At 35.2% G+C, this 14,886-nt stretch overlaps 1 protein-coding gene across 16 annotated transcripts in view; it reads right to left on the minus strand.

Moving 5' to 3' along the window:
• The window catches only part of CEP350 (centrosomal protein 350), a 159,586-nt gene that overhangs the window by 25,908 nt on the left and 118,792 nt on the right, over positions 1-14,886 (minus strand). For 12 of the 16 annotated variants that reach the window (XM_054656347.2, XM_054656344.2, XM_009439208.5 and 9 more), the window contains 6 exons: positions 14,738-14,860; positions 13,426-13,625; positions 9,970-10,181; positions 7,983-8,127; positions 4,465-4,625; positions 936-1,075 (listed from right to left, as the gene is read on the minus strand). In XM_054656347.2, the coding sequence (XP_054512322.1) occupies positions 936-1,075; positions 4,465-4,625; positions 7,983-8,127; positions 9,970-10,181; positions 13,426-13,625; positions 14,738-14,860 (981 nt within the window). The remainder of the gene's footprint in view (positions 1-935; positions 1,076-4,464; positions 4,626-7,982; positions 8,128-9,969; positions 10,182-13,425; positions 13,626-14,737; positions 14,861-14,886) is intronic. The other 4 variants (XM_054656353.2, XM_054656352.2, XM_054656351.2 and 1 more) reach the window with 1 other exon arrangement.

Consider the following 14,886-nt stretch of genomic DNA (forward strand, 5'->3'; position numbering starts at 1 on the left):
CTAAATTAATTGTAATGAGCCTGCCATACCTCTCTAACAAAAATGTCCCAAAATACTTTTTAAAGAAACCTTCAAAGGCTCCACATTTTCTAAAAGGTAAAACACAAACTGCTAAGAATAAATGAGTACAAGGTTTTCACTATTTGGCTTTTGTTTATTTTTCCTTCTGCTAACTCCAGCAATAACCTATTATGTTCAGCTTCTATGATATGCCAATGTTTTTTTTTTTTTGCTTTTAGTCATTCATGAATAACATTTTCTGAAATGACCCCTATTTCTCAATTGAACTGATCTAACCTTTACTTTTTGTTCAAAATTTAAATATGATAACCTGACTTCCTAATACACAATATTATATATTCTAATGTTGCAACTTAGTATCTTCTGTATTTGCTTACTGACTGCATACTATTACATCGCTTGCAGAGAACCGTCATTTACTGAGCTATTCATCCATTTTTGGCCATAAAAATTGTTTCCAATGTTTTATGAATATAAAGAATATAACGAATGTTATTATAAATATATTCATGCAAATAGAGATTTTCAGTACCCCACATTTTCTCAATTTAGACTTCCAGAAATAGGATTACTGGGTCAAAGGTTACAGACTTATTTTTGACTTCTGAAACACAGCCAAACTGTTTTTTTCAAAGGTCTACATCAACTTATGCTACTACTAGCAATGTTGGAAAGTACCATTTTCATTGTAACCATCAGACTGCAGGATTAAAAATGTATTTTAAAATCAATACCTTATACATATAATTTTTAATTATAATATGTAACAATTTTAATTTACTGACACTAAAAATAGAAAATAATATTTTTACTTCTGTAATTTCAGTTACTTAAAGGGTAACTTCTACTGAAAATATTCCCTTATTCCTTTTTCAAACAAGGCAGAATACAGACAAGTTATCAAAAATTTCTACCTGTGTAGTGGTGTGAGAGGTTTGATCTTGGGTTTTTCAGAAGCTGAGGAGAGCGTTTTAATCTGAGGCTTGGCTGTTGGTGATGTTTCCAAATCTTGGCTAAGCTCGGCTTCAGTTTTCTTAATAAATTCATCATATGACTAAGTTTAGAAAAACCAGAGGAGTCACTAGGCAGAATTTTTAAAACTTATTTTAAATTATAAAATAGTATATTTTAAGGTAAAACGCTCAAACAGTAAAGAAGATGTAATATAAAAATCTCCCTCCCTGCCCCCCTCAGCATCATTCTCCAGAACTCTATAGTTATTTGTACATCCTTCTCAAAATAGTCTATATATAAGCAAGATATATAATTGTAATTCCAGTATCAATTAAGAAATGACATTGCGAATCTACAGAAGTTTAATACTATGAAGCAATAATTCATACCTTGCCACATTAAAAAACTTCTTTGACTGTATTCTCTAAAGAGTGTACTATTACTTTCATGGTATTTTTAAGAAGTTAGTCATTCTGTTCTGAGTTTCAATAGCAGTAAGTTTCTTATGGGCTAAGTACTTAGGGATACAAATTATGAAAAGAGAAAGATATAGTTGACAGTATGATAGTTGAGAATTACAAAAAAAAAGTTTCCTGGTTATTACCCATTCTGTAAACAAAACTTTACTAATTTATAATTTGTATGAAATATAAGGGGATTCCTCCATTTAATATATCATTCCTTAGTTTTCTGGGCTGAAGTCCTTACTTTTACAGCTCTCACTATTTCAGACTAGTGTTTTGTTCAACACTGTATGTCTGGTACGCAATGTCCTATTCACAATGCCTGGTCCAAAGTAGCCTATCAATAAATATTTATAAAATGAACTAATGGATGGATGGATGCTTGTCAACTGCTACGGTTCCCTAAAATCTGGGCTGTAATCACTGTTTTACAACTCTCATCATCCATGTTACCTTCGTCTGAATTGTCAACATTTTGTTAAAGTAACTCCTGGTATTAAACCTACACCACAGCTAGGTGTTCTAGCTCAATAGGTATATATGAGGACTATGACTACTAAGATCTGAAAGCTATACATATATGAGTGCAGTCCATTTATTAAATCTGTGATCAAATAAAATCCAACAGATTTTTATATGAACTGCTATGTATTTTATATATATATATGCATATCTCATATACTGTAATTTTAAAAGTTAAATACAGAATTTTCTTTTATCTTTGTTTATGCCATTAAGTAGAATGCTGGAAGAGATGGATCGTATGGCTCTCTCTAGAGGGCTCTTTTCTGACTGACATAGCTATTAAGGAACATTTTTGAGCAATACTATTCACTCTAATAGTACTTTATCTCCAACAGTTATTTCAATGACTCCTCATTAGTTGACGTATAAGATGAAATCCAAACTCATCAGTTTGACTTCTAAGGTCCTGAATATAATCTGTATTTTTAAATTTTGTTTCCACTTCTTTCCAGCATGAACTCCCCAGTATGGTCATTGTATCTTAATCACTTTTCCTACTCTAACCATTGTGCAAGTTACAATCCCTATTCCATCTCTGTATTGTGTACCTGTTTAAATGTTTATTTTCTCCAGATCTATTAACAGGCCTATTTTCTGTGTGGAAGACAATACAATGGTAAAGCCACAGAATTTAAAATTAGAGCTAGATTAAAATCCTAGTTTCACCATTTATGAGCTCTGTATCCTTGGATAAATCATTAATCTCACTGAAACTCAGTTTCCTTATCTGTAAAACAGGGATAATACTCACACCTTGTTGTGAGGATTAAATGAAAAATATGTGTAATTAGCTGAGCTCCTGGCACATAAATAGGCATTTGAATATTTGATGATTAAATTAATAACGGTAGGAGAAGCATGTGTTTGCTGTTACACAACAAGGACCAATGGGTGGAAATTAAAAGGACAGAAATTTTGGCTAAATACAACAAAGAGCTCTTCTAATACTTAGAGCACTTAGAGTCTAACAAGGAAACCAATTAGCTTGAAATTTTGAAAATTCCTATTACTGGAAGTGTTCAGGTAGAAGTTGAATGATGTTCTCTGGTGATGAGATGAGAAGGGATTCTTGCAATGAGTAGGAGATTCATTCTGATTCTACAATGAATGTTCTGTTCTAGGAACACTGGGCTGGCAGAATGTGTGTAATAGAGAAACAGAATGTGTGTAATAGAGAAGCAGAATGTGTGTAATAGAAAAGCAGTGTGAGGCAGAACATCTAAGAGACTACGCAGACAGTAGAGGCAAGAGGTCATAAGGGCCCCAGCTAGCCTGGAAGCAGTAGGAATGGAAAGGGACAAACAAGAAACTTTATAGAAGAATCCATGAGAACTAGTGACTGAATGGACAGGAAAGAACAGAATAAGGAAGACATCAAAACCAGGTTCCCAGCCTGGGACAGAATCAGAAAGGCTGCTACGGCTTGGGGGAAAATTCAAGTTAAGAGTTATCAATTAGAAGCTATTCAAATAGCACAAAGAAGTGTACTATTTAATAGGTTGTGTGGCATGAAACACCATTCTGTGAAATAAGGGAAGGGAAGGGGAAAGGGGAAGGGAAAGGGAAAGGGGAAAGGGGAAAGGGAAGAAGGAAAGAAAAGGAGAAAAAAAGGGGACAGGGAAGAGGGAAGGAAGAGGAAAGAGGAAAGGGGGAAGGGAAGCAGCAACAATTCCAAAAGCTAAAATTATTTATCTAATACTTCTCTGCTTACGAGGGTATAGACACCAATCTTGCTTTCAAAGGCCTAATCTTTCTTATTTAGAAAAAAAAAATCTAATACTTTATTTTAATATTTATTTTTTAGAGGTGGAGGTCTTGCTATGTTGCCCAGGCTGGAGTGCAGTGGCTATTCACAGGTGCAATCATGGTGCACTACAGCCTCAAACTCCTGGCTTCAAGCAATTCTGCCTCAGCCTCCTGAGTATCTGGGACTTCAGGAACACACCACTATATGTAGCCAATTTTAATATTTAATACTTGTTATTTTAATATTTAAATTTAAAATGTAATGTTTTGGCTGGGCGCAGTGGCTCACACCTGTAATCCTAGCACTTTGGGAGGCCGAGGCAGGGGGATCACGAGGTCAGGAGATCGAGACCATCCTCGCTAACACAGTGAAACACTGTCTCTACTAAATATACAAAAAATTAGCCGGGCGTAGTGGCGGACGCCTGTAGTCCCAGCTACTCAGGGGGCTGAGGCAGGAGAACGGCGTGAACCCAGGGGGCGGATCTTGCAGTGAGCAGAGATCGCGCCACTGCACTCCAGCCTAGGCGACAGAGCGAGATTCCATCTCAAAAATAAATAAATAAAATAAAATTTAATGTTTTAAGCAAGAATGTCCTTGGATACCCTCAGATTTTTTTTAAGAGAATAAAATGTGGCACCACACTAATAATGAAGAATCCTAATCCATTACTTTATTAACAACATTAAAAACATTTTAGACGTCACATACACATTAGCCTTGATACTAAACCCCCTTCTTCCTATGTCTAACCTCTAACTGCTTGATCAGACTGGCTTCTTGGGCTTTCAGTCTTTCCTTTTGCCTTTTTTTCTGCTCCTTCTTCAGCTGGTTCACAACTGATTTTCTTTTCCGCAACTCATCCTTCAGAGCTCTGATCCTACCTTCAATATCACTCTGGTCAGATGTAGTTTCTGAAAGAGATACAAAATATTTTATTTATAATTTTGACTTAAGGATAATGTTAACTCAGTAACTACTAATAAAAAGCTGTAATGTAATATTCCATTTAAATAAAGCCAATCTAATAATTAAAATATGAGCTTCGGAAGAAGATTTATTACTAAAATGAATCCCTATAATTCCCACCCTCCCTGCCCGCCCGCCACATACACTTTATTTTTGGCTTGGTTCCTCCTATTTATTTTCACTTTCTAATTGTACTACTTGAAATTATAAATAAATCTTGAGATACGCTGTCTTGGTAAGACATGCAGCTGGAAGTTGAGAAATTTTTAGATTGATGAAATTTGGATATTCTGCAAGAAATTACTTCTGGTAACAAGATAATCATATTTAACTGTCTTTTGCCTTAGTTATTAATACATAATTTAATAGTTTTTAAGTCATATTAAAATCAAACTAGAGTTTTACCACTTCAAATTGCTTGTGATTCATTACCTGATGGCTTAATACCACATTAAAAAGAGAGAAGTTATAAAGAAATAGACTCTGCTGTAATCTTTCTTTGAAAGCTCTCAAAATATTTAAAATAACTGAAATGAAGCTAGTTAAATCTTTTCTCTCCAACAGTTCACATACACAAGACGTCTACTCATAGCAACATCATGAAAAAGATATTTCATTATAATGTGTCATACACATGCTATGAAAACAAACAGGTATCATTTAAAGACACTGCTTATTTCACTACACATGGAAATTACATAGGATAGAAATTACTGTTCCTCACACCTCCCTCAATCACACAATGGTGTCATTTCCATACACTAATGTTGAGTGAGACATTTAATAGTCTTACAACAGAAATAATATACACAAATCTTAAGACTTAACATCACATCAAAAACCAGGATTTTATCAGTTACTTCAGGTTAAACCGTGTAAGAGCTAGTTATGGAAGTTATTTAAATGCAAAAAGATTACAGTCTTTTTAATAGTGTGGTCTAAATGTCTGAATAAGAAATAATAAAATCTGAGTTCCTGTCACTTCTATGACACTGAGTTAAGACATACTAGGAAAGTTAGGCTTGTTTTATATTAGTGGTGGCATCATACTGAGTCCTTAGCATAGGCAAGCCTCAATATTTACTTATGTGCTTCCAAAATTATTATTATTTTGGTAAGATTTTGTACACCACTACACTCTTACAGGCTTAGTTTCAATTTTGCTGCCAAAATAACTATTTTAAATTAATATTTTTAAAAATTGTATATGCCAGCAGTGATTTTCAATAAAAAATATATTTACCATCTATGGTTGAAGATTTAATAGCAGGTGATGAAAAACCTGGGGTTTTTAGATGAAAGACCTTGGAAAATGTTTATGTTTTTAAGTACTAAAGAAACCAAATGCAGTCCGGGCGCACTGGTTCATGCCTGTAATCCCAGCATTTTGGTAGGCAAAGGTGGGCAGACTGCTTGAGGTCAGGAGTTTGAGACTCCCCTGGGCAGCATGGCAAAACCCCATCTCTACCAAAAATACAAAAATTAGCCAGGTGTGGCAGCATGCGCCTGTAGTCCCAGCTACTCAGGAGGCTGAGGCGGGAGTTTCTGATTATTTGACACACACTGATTATATTAGCTTGGTTGATAAACTCTCCCATCATTTAAGTAAAGGTATTATAACTCTACTACATTAATATCTACCACTTCTACAAATACTGAATATAAATAATGTCATCTTGAATAGGTAGTGAATCTGTAGTTTAGAAACCTCAGAGCTACTTTTCTAAAACCATTTATTCTTACTTAAATAAGTGTCACCAATAAAACAGTATCTTACAAATGTTATTATTAATCCTTGGTGCATAACTCATGCAAGGATGGTTGAAACATTATTCCATTGCTAACAAATGAAAAAGATAATCCAGTATTGGCAAAGAAACTTGAAGAAAGTCACCGGTAAGTAAGAGATCCAGGATAAGAACCCATGGTTCCAAGTATTCAAGTTTATGTCTACTGACATGTTATTCTCTTGGAAGTAATTTTTCACCAACGTACATAAAAGCAAATATATAAAAACATTAGTAAATTTCCACAGAGAAATATGAGACAACTTTCTTCAACTGGCCTGACTCAATGATTCTATTCCTAAGAATCTATTCCACACTGAAATATACAAAAAGAATTTTTATTATACATGATAAACACACACATAAATGATATATATCACATACACACGTGAGTCATAATATTTTTACTACACCTTTTCTATGTTTAGATATACAAATACTTAACATTGTGTTACAACTGCATATAGCATTCAGTATAGTAATATACTGTACAGGTATTACAGCCTAGGAGCAAGAGGCTATACCATATGTCCTGAGAGTGCAGTAAGGCTACACAATCTAGGTTTGCCTAAGTTCATTCTACGCAGTTCATATAACGATGAAATTGCTTAATGACACATTTCTCAGAGCATATCCTGGATGTTAAGTGATGCATGACTGCATACATATGTGTGTGTAAATCTTTACATAAAGATGTTTATTATAGCATTATTTGCAATTGTGAAATATTTAAGAAAATCTAAATAGCCATCACTAGGGAAACAGTTAAATAAATTATGGTACATCTATCTACTCTTTGAAATATTATATAGTTACTCAAAGAAGAAAGAAGAGCTGTAAACATGGGTGTAGGAAAATTCCATGATTTATAATTGTCTGACACATGGAAAACAAAAAGGTACAACACATAATTAATTACCAAAAAAAACCAAAGAATAACAATTTTCATGTTTCGTTTACTAAATGTTTACTCTCAAAACTAAAACTGAATTCAAAAAGCAGTACAGTGGGCCGGGTGCAGTGGCTCACGCCTGTAATCCCAGCACTTTGGGAGGCCGAGACGGGCGGATCACCTGAGGTCAGAAGTTTGAGACCAGCCTGGCCAACGTGGTGAAACCTCGTCTCTACTAAAAAAAAAAAAATACAAAAATTAGCCAGGCGTGGTGGCGGGTGCCTGTAATCCCAGCTTCTCGGGAGGCTGAGGCAGGAGAATTGCTTGACCCTGGGAGGCGGGGGTTGCAGTGAGACAAGATCGCACCACTGCACTCCAGCCTGAGTGACACAGTGAGACTCTGTCTTAAAAAATAACAAAAAAAGCAATACACTGAATATGCCTAACTCAATATATTCAATATGGCAATATTCAATATGGTATTAATCTTCTTCACAATCCTACATAAACTCACCACTGTCTGTCTACATATGCTTCCTAAGGTCAACAAACTCCTTGAAGCCTTTTAGAGTAAAGGCTGTTCAAATACAACACAAATAAAAACTCCTCATGATTAGTCTTACCTGACTGTGTCATAGATAATGACTCATCTGACCAACTATAACAGTGCTGATGGGACTTGACAGGCAGGTGACATTGTCCTCCAGTCCTATGACTTCCTTTGCTAGACTCCTGCTTTGACACAGATGTGCAGCTTTTGGGAAGTGACTGTTCAAACAGAAAACCAAATGGAAACTATTTTTTGATGTAATTGTAAAATTCTATTTAAAATTTGACATACTAGCCATATAAAGATAATATTTACAAAGAATTTAAGATAACTGTTAAGACATAAGTGAAAAAAGTTTACAAATTATTCAACCTGGGAAAGCTGATTTTTAAAAAAAGGTTACAAATTATATAAAGGATAAGACCTCATTTTTTTTTGAAGGCATAGAAAAAAATTATAAAAGAGCATGGTTTAAAAAAGTTTTACAATAAATTAGAAGTGATTATTGTGTCAGTGATATTTACCGCCCCCCTCCATTCTTTTAATTTTAAAAATACTCAGTATGTACTACTTTTACGGAAAGGAGAGAGGAAGGGAAGAAGAAAACAGAGTGTAAGAAGTTTGCCCACAAGAGAACAAAAGACAAAATTTCTATCCTGACATCAGGTGGAAGTGAGATGCCTGATTTGATTCCTAGCTACTATCACTTCCTATCCCTGTGACTTTGGGCAAATTTCCTAGCTTGGGGATTAGAACAGTATCTATTTTATAGGATTCTTGTGAGGGTTAAATGAGATAATCCACGTAAGGCACTTGGTAAGTACTTCATAAATAAACACTTAATAAATATTAGCTTTTATTATAAAAACCACCTTAAGACATACTAGTTTTGATTTCCTTGATATATTTTCCTGTGAAAAAAGCTCTAATTTTTAATAGCCAGTTTATGGCTATTCCAAGCCTCATCAATAATGATGCTAGGTAGAATCTAATTGATTTATAAGAGATAATAAACTTTTAAGATTGTATAAAGGCAGTTTGATTGTAAATTCCTCGAAGGTAGAAATTTACAGAATAAAAGATAATGCTACAAGTAAATTATCTATATAAGTCTAATATTATCATATAATAAGAAACCACTAATATAATTATTACAAGCCTTTAATAACCTAAAAATGCTGATTTCAAGTATGTGCACAAGGACATTGAAATATTTTTTAACATAATATTTACTAGGCTCTTCAATGAATAAAATATGTTTTTCTTCTAGATCTTCTAGGTGCTGTAACACAAATGAACCTGATTGACTTTTCAATGGGGAAACAAAATTAATTCTTTCTATCATAATAAAAATGGAAGACTCCAACAAAGAATATTCCATTCTGAATTTGGGCAGATCTTTTTTTAAACATAAAGAGGCTTTAACAACATCTGTGTATACTTTAGTATACCACAGTATACTAAATATTTAATATTGTTATGCTAATTATTTGCTATATTAAAAAAAAAAGAGTTAAGTTTCTATCTCGAGTTTTTACCAGCTAGTTTTTTTTTTCTATAAAGTACACGATTAAGGACAATGTAGAAAATCTTAGTTTAATAATGGCCATCATCTTAATTTAAAATCAATAACTGTTTCAGACCTGCCTTTAAGAGGCTAAACCATTACTTTTATTCTATGAGTTATACATAAGTTATTAATTCAGTTACAGTAAAGGTACTCTGGTGTGGTTTAAGATCTTACTGTTTTTGTTATGTGAAAAAACAAATTTCAGAAAGAACTTGTGTTGTTCCTACAAACTGTTTTTCATAAAGACTTTAGAAGTTCCTATTCCCTCAATATTCACAGACTTGATAGCAAATGATTTTATAACCTTCACTAATGCCAAAATTCATATATTTGTAAATGAAAAGCTTTATTTCTATTCAAATGTTATATCCTATATGTTACAAGTATGGTGACAGTTAACACTGTCATTAATTACAATAATATAACTGCTAACATACCTTTCAGTTTTTTTTCTAGAGAATCTTTAAGATATAAATATACATTAACTTACATGTTTACTAGGAGAGGTAGAAGATTCTAGTTCCTGTGAACAAACCATTTCTTCAGTAAGTATACTGTGATCTGGACTCCCTGGCTGCTCCTGTCCTACAGACTCGGATGGTACATATTCAACAGCAGGGCTGCCTAATTCTTCTGGAATGGAGCTTTCACTGTTTAGATGAGAGTACAGAGGTACTGGAGATTCCTCTTCACTTGCTATTTCTAGACAGAGAAGGTGAAAACAAGAAAAAAAAGATACAATCTTGGTCAATGGGAAAATTACACTAATAAACATTGTTTTTAGCATATTATTACTTACTGCATTTTTGCCTCCCACAAACAGGAGAGTCATAGTTTCCACAGATGCACAGATCTATTTCTGGGTTATCTATTTCACAGTCTATTTGTCTCTCTCTGTGCAAATGTTATTATTTTAATCACTACACCTTAGAAGTCTTGATGTATGGTAAAGTAAGTTTCTGCATTTTGTGGTTCTTTAGTAGTGTCTTTGCTTTTTGGTCCTTGTTCTTTCATGTAATTTTTTATTTTTTTTTTTAAGATGGCATCCCGTTCTTGTTGCCCAGGGTGGGGTGCAGTAGCATGATCTCGGCTCACTGTAACCTTCGCTTCCCGGGATCAAGTGATTCTGTTGCCTCAGCCTCCCAAGTAGCTGGGATTACAGACACATGCCACCACACCCAGCTAATTTTTGTCTTTTTAGTAGAGATGGGGTTTCACCATGGCGGCCAGGCTGGTCTCCAACTCTGACCTCAGGTGATCCACCCACCTCGGCCTCCCAAAGTGCTGGGATTACAGGCGTGAGCCACCATGCCCAGCCTCATATAAATTTTTTAATGAGCTTGACAAAGGTTTCCTATGAAGAAACCTTGCTGGGTTTCTGATGTAAATAGTCTTGAATCTACAGATCAGTTTAAGGAGAATTAATATCTTATGACACTGAATCTGTGAATATGGAATAATGTTCCATTTATTTTGGCTTTTTTTTTTTTTTTTACTTTTTGAGACAGGGTCTTGCTTTGTCACCCAGGCTGGAGTGCAGTGGCACGAACAGGTCACTGCAGCCTCGACCTCCCAGGAACAAGCAATCCTCCTGCTTCTGCCCCCTAAGTAGCTGGGACTACAGGCCTGCGCCACCATGCCCGGCTAATATTTCTGTAGAGGCAGTGTTTGGTCATGTTGCCCAGGCTTGTCATGAACTCTTGAGCTCAAGTGATGTATGTGCCTTGGCCTCCCAAAGTGTTGGGATTATAGGTGTGAGCCACTGTGCCCAGGCTGTTTTGGTTTCCTTTAATGTCTCCTAGTAAAATTCTAAATTTTTCTATATAAAGATCTTGTACACTTTTTGTTAAATTTATTCCTAAGTACTTCATATTTTTTGTTTCTATTATATATTGTTTCTATTTGTATCTTTTTAAAAAAATATATTTTTCTAATCAATTTTTGCTGATGTATAGATATGCAATTGAATTTTGTATATGAATTTTATAACCAGAAACCTTGCTAAGCTCACTTATTAACTGTAATAATTAACATGTAAATTCTGGATTACCTATGTGTATAGTTTTATTAACTGTAAGTAATGAGAATTTTGCTTCTTCTCACTCCTTATAGCTTTTAATTCTTTTTCTAGCCTTAAATGTACTGTGTAGGACCTCTACACAATGCTGAACAGAGCTAAAAATAAGCCTCCTTGTCTTATCTCCAAATCCAAAAGAACTTTCTATATTTTATCATTAAGTACGGTATCTATTATAGGTTTGGTTTTTTGTTTTTGTTAATACCTTTTATCAGGTAAAGAAAGTTCCTTTCTATGGCTACTATGATCTGAGGTTTATTTATTTTATCACAAATGCTTTTTATTTTTATTGATTCATTTTTTTGAGACAGAGTCTCACTCTGTCACCCAGGTTGGAGTGCAGTGGTATGATCTTAGCTCACTGTAACCTCTGCCTCCTGGGCTCAGGTGACTTTCATGTCTCAGCCTCCTGAGTAGCTGGGACCACAGGTGTGTGCCACCATGCTCAACTAATTTTTTTATTTTTGGTAGAAACGGGGTTTTACCATGTTGCCCAGGCTGGTCTCAAACTCCTGGGTTCAAGTGATCCACCCACCTCAGCCTCCCAAACTGTTGGGATTACAGGTGTGTCTGGCCCACAAATGCTTTTTAAATTTTATCAAATGTCTTTCTGAATCCATTGAGATGATCAATTTTTATCCTTTAATCTGGGTAAGGTAATTCACCACATTATCAACTTTTTAATGTGTGCTAATCCTACTCTGTCATTAAGTATTAGGATTTGCATATATAGTTGAACTTGGTGTGCTAATACATAATTCAGGATAGGTAAGATTGGCCTTTCCTTTTCTGATACTGTCCTTTTATGGACATAACATCAAACTTATATACTAGCCTCATAAAATGAGTTGAGAAATGTCTCTTTTTCTATTCTATGGAAAAGTAAAGAACTATAATACCAGGTTTCCCCCCAATTGCCGCCTTTAATCTAGTATACTGGTAAAGATGGATGAGGTCTATGTAAAAAGATGCTTAGTTACTGGGGTACAATTCCTTTACTGGTGAAAGAATCAGGAGGGTTCTCTTATCTTACTGAGTAAGCTTTGGTAAGTTGTATTTTTTAGAAGAATTTAGCCATTTTTTCTAAGTTTTCAAGTTTGTATTGGAATAAAGTTATTACAATTTTTTTTTTCCCTGAGATACGGAGTCTCGCTGTTGCCAGGCTGGAGTGCAGTGGTGCGATGTTGGCTCACTGCGACCTCTACCTCCTGGGTTCAAGCAATTCTCCTGCCTCAGTCTCCCAAGTAGCTGGGATTACAGGTGTGTTCCACCACGCCCAGCTAATTTCCTTTGTATTTTAGTAGAGACGGGGTTTCACTGTGTTGTTCAGGCTGGTCTCAAACTCCTGAGCTCAGGCAATCCACCTGCCTCGGACTCCCAAAGTGCTAAGATTACAGGCATGAGCCACCGCGCCTGGCCACAATTTTTTTTTTCTAATTTCTCCAGCATTTGTGGTTATATCATCTTTCTCATCATTTGCATCACCTCAATCATTTGCATTTTAATTTTATTTTATTTTTAGAGACAGAGTCTCACTCTGTCATCCGGGCTGGAGCACAGTGGGGTTGATCATAGCTCTCTGTAAGCTTGATCTCAAGCAAGCCTCTTGCCTCAGTGGCTAGGACTATAGGCATGTACCACCACACCCAGCTAATTTTTTAATTTTTTGTAGAATCGGGGTCTGCTATGTCATCCAGGCTGGTCTTGAACTCCTGGCCTCAGGCGATCCTCTGGCCTTGGCCTTCCAAAGTGTTAGGATTACAGGCGTGAGCCACTGCGCCCAGCCTCGCATTTTTAAAAGTAATGAAATATATCTTTCAATTATGTTAGGCTTTAGTTTGTAGTGTGAACAGAGTTAGTATTTATTACCTTTCTGTTCTGTTCTCTTGTCCTCCAGTTCTTTCTTAGGAGTTTTGGGTTTTATTAATTCTTTGTCCCAGGCAGCCAAAGCTTGTTTTTCCATTTGACGAATTTCTGCTTCTTCTGCATCTAAACGTCGCTTCCACTCTAGGAGCTCCTCTGCATGTTGTCGCCGTTGCATTAATTTTTGCTCCCGCTTTGTCAGAAACCTATGGTCACACCATGAAGAACAGTTTGAGAGAGAAAACCTATATGCAGAGATCACTTTGAGAGCTCTATCACTCACCACCTTATCAACAAGCTGTGCAAAAGCAGAATATTCATACTACTCTTCTCTCTGAAAAAAGCTTGAGATAATAGAAGCTTTCATGAGTCAACTTGTTCAGAAAATGAGGGAATTTATGTTTTACTCATAATGGTTTGTAAAGTTAGCAAAGGAAAGATAACAGTATATTCAGGAATAAAACCTTCAGAATATCTAGACAACCATAATTGATAATGTTCATATTTAGATATTCATTTTTTGTAGGTTATTCTTTTCCATAACAGAAGATGTAAGGAATGTATTCTGAAGGCTCAGACCAGAAAACACACAAAACCCGAAACAACAAATACCAAAAACAACAATAAAAAACAAACCCCAAAGCCCCAAAACAAGCAAGCAAACAAAAAACATGTTCATGTCCCTTTTTTACTTTTATTTTAAATTTCTGCCTGGCTTTGTTTCAGGTCTAATGAGTTTTGTTTCTTCATTACCTAAGAGATACAATGTCAAGTGGTAAATCTTTTTCTCATGGAGAGAACACTGAGTACCACAGTCCATGTTTTATGCATATAAATGTAACTATTTATTTACTTGAGTAAAGGGATGCATCAAATTCTCAATTTAACCTGATTTCTGAACTTAAATAGCCAATGATATCTTAGGCCCAGAGGGTTAGGAGAAATTACTGAGTTAGGAAAAATTACTTAGTTTAGAGGCTACTAATAAACCATCTTCAAATGTAGATGCCACAACTAAATAAAATGTGGGCTGCTCACATTACTAGTGTTACATCTATAGTGGTAGCTAACCAAGAAAAATGCGTACATGTAGCGCACAAACACTTACTAAAAAGCACAAGAAGAGCTGTCACTCTACTTCTTGAGCAATCATCATGTCAAATCAATGTGGAAACAAAAGGTAAAATTTATGGGACATTTGATAAGAGGCCTCCAGGCTATTAAAAAAAAAGAGAGAGAGAGAGAAAAGCAAACAAAACAAACAAAAAGAACAGAGCATGCTCTATCAAAGAGTGCACTGAAAAAGGTGCAAAGTTACCTGACCAACTGGTTGTAGATATACAGCTGGAATTTGGGATGAAGGTTGGGAAAACAGACACTGAGAGAGGCCCAGTGATGAGACGTAAAGACAGAGAAGAAGTAGTGAACAGGAGAGCAGTGTCTACAAAATAAGGAGGAAGATTTTAA

The sequence above is a fragment of the Pan troglodytes genome, chromosome 1, assembly GCF_028858775.2.
Source record: "Pan troglodytes isolate AG18354 chromosome 1, NHGRI_mPanTro3-v2.0_pri, whole genome shotgun sequence".
In the NCBI taxonomy this organism is placed as follows: domain Eukaryota; kingdom Metazoa; phylum Chordata; class Mammalia; order Primates; family Hominidae; genus Pan; species Pan troglodytes.